At 38.3% G+C, this 9,602-nt stretch overlaps 1 protein-coding gene across 1 annotated transcript; it reads left to right on the plus strand.

Moving 5' to 3' along the window:
* Positions 1–4,765: 4,765 nt before the first annotated feature.
* On the plus strand, positions 4,766–8,664 carry LOC120943801 (gamma-crystallin 1-like). The gene is made up of 3 exons (XM_040357348.1): positions 4,766–4,871; positions 6,497–6,739; positions 8,319–8,664. Exons 1-3 carry the CDS (start codon positions 4,863–4,865, stop codon positions 8,598–8,600), a joined length of 534 nt encoding a protein of 177 aa, XP_040213282.1. The 5' UTR covers positions 4,766–4,862; the 3' UTR covers positions 8,601–8,664.
* Positions 8,665–9,602: the final 938 nt, after the last annotated feature.

The following is a 9,602-nucleotide window of genomic DNA, read 5'->3' on the forward strand; positions in this document are numbered from 1 at the left end:
ACTGTTTCCCTGATGTGAAACTGCATTGTCACCACGCCACATGCAACTGTGGAGACTACAAGTGTTATTGCCACAGAGGGCCAGATCCTCAAACTAATTACGCTGGCGTATCTATGGATACGCCGCGTAATTTAAAAGTTCCCGCACTGTTTCTCTGTTTTGTATCTACAAAACAAGATACGACGGAATCTGGGCTCGATCCAACAGGCGTACGTCTTAGTACGCCGTTGGATCGTAGGTGCATATTTACGCTGGCCGCTAGGTGGCGTTTCTGTCGAATTCCGTGTTGGGTATGCAAATTAGCTAGATATGGCGATCCACGAACGTATGTCCGGCCGGCGCATTTTTTAACGTCGTTTGCGTTCGGCTTTTTCCAGCGTATAGTTACCCCTGCTATATGAGGCGTATCCTATGTTAAGTATGGCCGTCGTTCTCGCGTGGAATTTTGAAAATGTTACATCGTTTTCGCAAGTCGTTCGCGAATAGGACTTTGCGTAGAATGACGTCTCCGTCGTAAGCATTGGCTTGTTCTGGTTAAATTTCGAGCATGCGCACTGGGATACCCCCACGGACGGCGCATGCGCCGTTAAAAAAAAACTTAATTTACGTCAGGTCACGACGTATTAACATAAAACACATCACATAGATTTGAATTGGGCGCCCTTACGCCGGGAGAATTATGCTACTCCGCCGTAACTTTAGAGGCAAATGCTTTGTGAATACAGCATTTGCCTCTCAAAGTTGCGGCAGCGTAGCGTTACTAGGATATGCTACGCCTGCATAAAAATACGATCCGCTACGTGGATCTGCCCTAGAGTGTTACTTTGAAGTGGATGTAAACTTTCTCCTATACCCAGAGAAGTGAACAGTCTCAAATACACAGGGATGAAACAAATCTCCCTACATAAGTTTAACATGTATATCTGTCTTCAGCTTGCTATATTCTTTCAAATTCTAACATTGTGGTAGAATTTTTACTTCCTCATTTAGCAGTAGGAGTGTATTCTTGACATACACTGTGTGACAGCTGATTGGAGGAAAGACACAAACCCCCACTCCACAACAAAGATACTTTCAGAGCTGTGCTTTGATAAGACAAGCTTTCTGCTAATTTATTTATAGCACCCACCACGACACAAATTTCAGGCTGGTTTTATCTCTCATCTAGGAGAACATGTCAGAAGTTTTGATACTGATAACAGAGGAATGAAACAGCAGAAAGACACGGGACTCTGGAGAGAGATAAGAAAACACTACAGATATATATGCCTTCATGAATCGGGATTACATCCACTTTAAGCTAACTAAGTGTCATACTGTCATATTTTTCTTTTTTTAAAATAAAGAGCCACTCCCACCCCCATGTTAAGGGCATGTGGCCTGGTATGGTTCAGGGGGGCGCTCGCTGGATCCCCGCTTTCCAGACCTGCCAGGCTGCATGCTCGGATAAGGGCCTGTTCTGGATCCTGGGGGTCCTCAAGCCATTTTTTTTATTTTGGCGTGGGGTTTCCCCTTAAAATTCATACCAGACCGAAGGGCCTGGTATTATCTTCAGAGGGACCCCAAGCTGTTTTTTTTATTTATTTGTATTTTGGCGTGGGGTTCCCCTCTCAAGATTCATACTAGACTCTAAGGGCCTGGTATTGTCAGATCAAAGTTTGATCCCATTTATTGAGGTCTCATGGAAGTCAGACATGAAGTCGTAGGGCAAAGTCGGATCGGAAGTCGTGCGACTTCTATGTTGGAGAAGTGTGAACCCGGTCAAACAATCTCAGTGTGGTTAAACAGCAGATCATCAGTGTGAAAGCATTCTTAGGCCGCGTACACATGATCGGTCCATCCGATGAGAATGGTCTGATGGACCGTTTTCATCGGTCCAAATCGATCGTGTGTGGGCCCCATCGGTTAGTTAACATTCGGTCGAAAAAATAGGAACTTGCTTTAAAATTTAACCGATTGACGCCTAACCGATAGGTCAAAACCGATCGTTAGTATGCAAAAGCATCGGTTAAAAACCCACGCATGCTCAGAATCAAGTCGACGCATGTTTGGAAGCACGTCGTTGTGTTTTACGTCACCGCGTTCTTACACGATCGGTTCATTAACCGATGGTGTGTAGGCGCAACGGACCATCAGTCAGCTTCAGACTGTTCTCATCGAATGGACTGTACGTGTGTACGAGGCCTTAGTTTCCTTTCACATAATCAGTCCAATCAGGTCCGCCTGTCTGTTTTTTAGGCAGAACCAATTGGACCCTCTATTTACCTCTATGGATCAACAGATGTAAATTTGGACCGACTGCTGAAAGTGTGCTCTTTTCACTTGCCTTCAGTGTCTCCATCTAGTGCCCCCCTGCAGTGACTCTTTCTCTGCCCTTCCCCTACACCCAGAAAAAAAAAACAACCAAATATGTTAGAGGAGGGAGGAAGATGATCTGTATTTTTATTTTTAAGCAAACTTAAGTTTTATATGCATAAAATGCTTGAAACCTTTGTTCCAGATCCTCCATCCATCTTACAATTATTTGTTCCCAATCCCACACTAGATTTTAAAGTCGGATGCCAAAGTGTTACTGTCCGTGCCTGCGCACACGCCTTGCATTCTAATTTATTCCTATTGACTTCAACATACAAGCTTTTACTCCAAAAACTATAGGAATGAATGGGCATGCAGATTGGGGTACTTATACTTCATGTGAATTTGTAATCTTACATACTTCTATTTTTTTGTAGGAATTTTAGTTAACCCTTTCGCTGTCATGTCTGTACAGCGGACAGACCTACGGCACTTCTTCCAGCTGGCCAAGTCCTTATGTCGTACAGACCTTGCATTTTCTAAGCCTGTAAACTCATGGTTCCTTTAATAACCATGGAGTTACACTAAAATGGAAGCTGACACTTTATATTTTACTGAATGAATGTAGTCAGCAGATAACAAGCTTATGGTTACATATAAACGGTGTGTAAAGTTGTTGATTCTATTGTGGCTCCACTGCACTGCTTTGTGAATGTAATCAAGCAGCAGCATGGCTGCTGAATGCATCCACATGCTGAAAGTGTTCTCTTTTCACTTGCCACTGTCCCCTACAGTGTCCCACTTCAGTGTCACCATCTAGTGCCCCCCTGCAATGACTCTTTCTCTGCCCTTTCCCTATCCCCAAACACTGTTAATGTCCCCGTTGCCAGCGCCGGTTCTGTCATCCAGCCAGCCTCTGGCTTTTTTTTTGCTTACCTCATGCTTTGACATCCTGCTGGCTTTTTTATTCCTCTGTTGCTCTGACCCCTGCAATGTCCCACCACTTAGCGATCCCCTGGCATGGGACCTGCTCCCGCTCTAGTCCCACTCCTGCTGTGCTGCTGGCCAGCTCTCCCTCTGGCTGCAGCTTCTCCTAGGGCACACAAACAAGCTGTCAGGATGGAGAGCGGTTAAGGGGGATGATAAACAAGTGTTTACCAGACCGCTTTCTCTTCTTGAATGGGCAGAGTGAGCAATCAATACTGATTGATCCTGTGTCCATTCATCACTGAAGTAGAGTAATCAGTGTTTACTATGCTTTAGTTTTGTGAATGAATAGGAACATCTATACATTTATGTACAATGCAGCTCAGGCTGCAGAGAAAGGCACTGTTTTCAGTCCTTTACTCAGTCTCCAAAAAGAGACATCAGAGGTCTGTTTAGACCTCTGATATCGCACCAAAGCCAACTTGGCGATTTGATAAACATTTGCACAAATGTCACAAGGCCTATAAAAATCAGTAGTATATTTTTTTTTATTCTATAGGTCATGTGCTTTCAGAAAATATATGGTTTGAGGTGTCTTTCACAAACTCTGTAAGGGAAAAATAAAAAAGCAATGGAAAAATTGCAAAACATTTCTGGCTACTTGAGTTTAAAAGTGGAGAGCAGGGCCTGGCAGTGAAAAAGTTAAACTGGAGCATTTAAAAAGAACAGACAGATTTATGAACCAATTTACCTATGTGTAACGATACAATTTTTTTTTTGGTTTTCTTTTAGATACCATGTTGAGGAGTTAGAACCCCTGGGAGATTGTTATTATTGTCTGTGTCTCTGCTGAGATCCACCCCACTATTTGTCCTAGAAACACTATCACTAGGACTAAAAGTTAGGAAAAAATAAAAAAATTATAGGAATAGGCAAAGGAGGGAAATCTTGTTTCAGTGAAAACTGTCTAAATGTATATTTATTTTACTCTGAAGATAATTTCTACCATGCCTTGTTGTAAGATAGATGTCACAAGATAGAAAAAAAATAAAAAATCTCCCCAATGGCAAAATAAACAAGGGATGTTACCCATTACCTACTCTATCCAATATTAAAAAAATGCTTTAAATATGATATGATATAATATGATAAAAAAATTTAAGTAACATTTCATTATTATTCAAAAAGAACATTAAGCTAAAGGATGCAAAGTGTATTAATAGAAACTGCAATTTTGTTGCTCAAAAATGCATTGATTTTATTTAAAATCAGAAAAAAATTGAGATAACAACTTATGCAATTATGTTACATTTATTAACAGTTAAAAGAGCATACTGTGGGGTTCCAAAAGAAAAGAACCTGCTGACTGAACAGTAACAAGTTTTTGTTCTATTTATTTGTTTAGGTACAGCTTTGCAATACAGGTAAAAGAAAAGGCACTACAACAATGACCACACACAAAGACAGACCAATGTGACTTTTACATAATACTAGATAAAATAACTGTACATTCTGCTTACTGGGAAAAAAAGTCAGCATTATTTTCAATGTATGCAAAACAGGGTACATATAAAGGAAGGATTCTCTCATTTGGACAACAGCACATAGACTGTGGCTTGAGTGAGTAAAGATACCTTAAAATGGTAAAGGTAAGACATAACTTTTAGAAATATTATCATAAAACACTTTAATCTTGAAAAATCAGTACCTACTACGTATGTAAATCCAAAAAGCAGGTTTTTCCAACTATTAATCTAGACATCTTTGGGTAAATATATTAAAACAGAATGTTATTGTAGCCTAAATTTAAAAAGCCATCAACTTATTCTGCCAGCACTTACCTGGCATATTCAATAATTTAGTTTAGGATTCACAGAGACATAGATATGGTTAACATATTAAAGAACCAGTCCACCTAGAAGTGACACTTTATTTTCGTCTGAATGCATTTTCGTCCGAATTTCAGTTATTTTTGTTATCGTTTTAACAAACGAAAATGAACGTGCAGAATCCGAAATCTGAAACATCCGACATAAAAAATGTATTTTCATTTTCGTTGCTACAACAGTTCGATATAGATAGGAGATTCGACATGACGCTGACGATAGCAATCTGTGTCTATCGAACCTGTGGTCGAATGTGCCTAACCTAACTCTATTACTCCAAGATTATTCTACATTATAGAGGAAAGATTCGACATTATAGAGACAGTGTTGGGGTAGATCATTCGACATGAACGACGAAGATTCGACGAAGCAGCGAAAAACATACAAACGTCGAATCTGTCATTGAAGGTTTATGGTGTCTGTCGAAAGTTCTAAGAAGATTCGACAAGCAGCTAAACTATACGACGTCGCAATCATACATTTCTGGTCAAATGCTCGGCCCATAGGCTATAGAAGAATTTGAATGTTGGTTGACTAGTAATAATAATTTATAAATATAATTATTACTAGTGTCATACAACATTAGAATTCTTCTATAGCTTGTGGGCAGAACATTCGACCGGAAATGTACGATTGCAGCGTCATACAGTTTAGCTGCTCCGTCGAATCTTCTTAGAACATTCGAAAGACATCATAAGCCTTCAATTTGGATTCTTCTATAGCTTGTAAGCGGAACATTCGACCGTAAATGTACGCTTACAGCATCGTACAGTTTAACTGCTCCGTCGAATCTTCTTAGAACATTCGACAGACACCATAAGCCTTAATTCAGATTTTTGGACGAATGCATTTTTTTAACGAAACAAAATAAATATAAACAAATTTTGGGAGTAACTAAATAAATAAATTTTTCGGACCAAAACGAAATTCCGAACCAAAATATTTCAGTGTGCACATGTCTCATTTTTTGTAGAACCTGGTGGAGTCAACATCTAGCTTCTCTTAAGTTTTAAATACTTTAACAGTAAACTCCGCTTTTGTCCACCTAGTGGGTCATTGTGTTCCATTTACCTCTGTGTGTTTCCGCTCATTCTTTTACATGCTCTATAATGAATCATAAATAAAGATCCAACAGGGAGACTGGCCACAGCAAGTGTGCAGAACTAGGAACTTAGGGGCAGATAGAGAGATGGAAGATATTGTCAGGTGGTTTAAATCTTGTTATAAACCCAAAAGTAAAAATATCAGTTTTGAATTTACTGACCATTTAATTTTGTTCTTCTAAGTTACAGAATCTAAAAAAAAAAAATATATGCATAACATAACATAAAATGTATGAAATTTAAATCATCTCAGAAAGTGTAAATTAATTGTTTTTTATTCCACAGATCATCTTCTACGAGGACAAGAACTTTCAGGGTCGCTCCTATGAGTGTAACTCTGAATGCCCAGACTTGTCCTTATACTTCAGACGCTGCAACTCCATCCGTGTTGAAAGTGGAAACTGGATCCTCTATGAACATGCCAACTACAGAGGACACCAGTATTTCCTTCACAGGGGAGAATATCCTGACTTCCAGCAATGGATGGGCTACAATGACTCCATTAGATCTTGTCGTCTAAGCCCCCAGGTAACTATGGGCATCTCAGTTTAAAAACAAAGCCCATGTTAAAATGTATGAACAGCATAAACCTAAACCGGTCAAAACTACTATATTGTAAGGGCTGTATGTATGTAGGCATGCATTAAAAGCTAGCAGCAAAATTAAACTATGAAGTAATATAAAAATACATTTCACACAGGTATCGAGTTTGCAGGACATTCCCCACATAACCCCAATCTCCAACAGCATGGGACTTTCTAAAGCTATGCAAATTACTTTGAGACTTCACCTAACAACAATTGGCATTAAAAAAAAAAACATTTATTTCAAAGGCAGACTAACTCTTATTAAAAAATAATTTAGGCTTTTAAATCTGAATAATCGAAAGAAAATGACATGGTAGGTTAAAGTTGTGCAAGAATAAGCACCTTCATTGTTTACCTATCAAGAACTTTCAAGAGTAAATGGAAATAAATATACAGTATGTAAAGTTAACTACTTCTGGACCAAGTCTATTTCTGACATTTGTTGGTTACAAGTTAAAATCTGTATGTTTTGCTAGAAAATTACTTATAACCCCCAAACATTATATATATATTTTTAGCAGAGACCCTAGAGAGTAAAATTGAGATAGCTGCAATACTTTATGTCACAATGTATTTGTGCAATGGTCTTACAAACTCAATTGAATTAGAAAAAATCTGAATTAGAAAAAAATAATTTTTTTGTATAATGTGAAAGATGATGTTACGCCAAGTTAATTGATACCCAACATGTCAAGCTTTAAAATTGTGCACGCTTGTGGAATGGCGGCAAACTATGGTACTTGATCTCCATATTCAACTCTTTAAACATTTTAACACTTTTACAGGTTACAGGTTTAGAGTTACAGAGGATGTCTAGTGCTAGAATTATGACTCTCACTCTAATTTTCACGGTGTTATCTCCCATGTGTGGTTTGAACACCGTTTACATAAGCGTACATTAGACTTACGTATGTATGCGCTTTTGCACGCAAGTTCTGAGATTTTTTTTTTCTTATTTATTTTACTTTTTATTTTTCATTTTTACACTGTCCCTTTAAAAAAAATCTTTTGATCATGGTTATTCCTATTACAGGGATTGTAAACATCCCTTGTAATAGAAATAAGCAGGACAGGGCCTCTTTAATGTGACATATGGGGTCAAAAAGACCACAGATCTCACATTTACACTTAAAAAAAAAAATTTACTTTTACGCCCCAAAAAAATAGGCCCTGTAAGGCAGAAGGGCGGAAGTGACGTTTCATGTCCCTCTGGTCCTCCAAGGGCATAGAGTTGAGTGGGGGCCATCTTGCCTTCACTCCACTTCCTGCCCACCCCTCCAGCATATCAGAACGTTTTTGCTGCTACCGACGTCTCCGGTAAGCTGGGAAAATTAACGAAAGGCAGGGCACCACTTTTATCTGAAAGAGGATCGCCCACTGTGTAAAAGTATACCAGGGTTTTGGCAGCTATCTGACAAAGTCATGACATCTATATACAGTGGGCGGTCCGGAAGTGGAGTATTTAGCATAATTTTGGATAGCTTTGCTCAGTCTTTATTCTCAATCCTATTTTTTAACAGCATGAAGGTTCATTCAGAATCAGGATCTATGAGAAAGAAGACTTCAGGGGTCAGATGATGGAATTCACTGAAGATTGTTCTAATGTCTATGAGAGATTCCGTTACCAGGAAATCCATTCTGCCCATGTACAAGATGGGTACTGGATGTTCTATGAGGAGCCCAACTACAGAGGACGTCAGTTTTACCTGAAACCTGGAGAGTATAGAAGATTTTCAGAATGGGGTGCTACTCAGCCAAGAATTGGCTCTTTCAGACGTGTTCAAATTCTTCCATTAAAATAAAATAGTTTCTAGTCTTTTGATGAACCAATATACTATATTGTATCAAATAAAATAATTTAAAATCGAACTTGTTCTGTTTCATTTTATTAAACTTGAAGAATTTTCCTTTATATGGAAGGACATACATTTTAATGTAAAATGTATACAAAGATAAAATATAATCCAAAATGTTTATATGATGAGCATGCTACTCATTCTATGGTTTATTTCTTATAATACAAAAATAATATCCAACCCTTTGTTGAAGATGTCTACTGAGTCTGCTAAAGTCTGCAAGTTTCTGTGGAAGATTATTCACTTTTTATATCTCCTGGAGTAAAGAACCCTTTGCCTATTTAAGGGATACAATTTTTTTTTTTTTTACAGTTACAAGTAGTGCATCATATCTCCTTAACCACTTCAGCCTCAGAAGGATTTGCCCCCTTTCTGACCAGGCCATTTTTTGCGATATGGTACTGCGTTGCTTTAACTGACAATTGCATGGTCATGCAACGTTGTACCGAAACAATTTATTTTCCCCACAAATAGAGCTTTATTTCGGTGGTATTTGATCACATCTGCGGTTTTTATTTTTTGAACTATGAACAAAATTAGAGCGACAATTTTGAAAAAAAACATAATATTTTGTAGTTTTTGCTATCATAAATATCCCAATCCCAAGGCCTATATTTATTCTTCTACATATTTTTGGTAAAAAAAATCGCAATAAGCGTATATTGATTCGTTTGCTCAAAAGTAATACAAAATAGGGGATAGATTTATGTAATTTTTATTATTATTCATTTTTGTACTAGTAATTAGCGGCAATCTGTGAGATTTATCAGGACTGCGACATTGCGGTGGACAGATTGGACACTTTTGACACTATTTTGGGACCATTGACATTTATACAGAGATCAGAGCTACAAATAGCCATTCATTACTGTATAAATGTCACTGGCAGGGAAGGGTTTAACACTAAGGGGCGATCAAGGGGTTAACTGTGTTCCCTAGGTGTGTTCT

Source organism: Rana temporaria, chromosome 6 (assembly GCF_905171775.1).
Source record: "Rana temporaria chromosome 6, aRanTem1.1, whole genome shotgun sequence".
Taxonomy (NCBI): Eukaryota; Metazoa; Chordata; class Amphibia; order Anura; family Ranidae; genus Rana; species Rana temporaria.

Coding starts and splice junctions, on each gene's coding strand:
- LOC120943801 (XM_040357348.1), top strand. Junction 6,740..8,318: donor CTTGTCGTCTAAGCCCCCAG/GTAACTATGGGC, acceptor ATTTTTTAACAG/CATGAAGGTTCATTCAGAAT.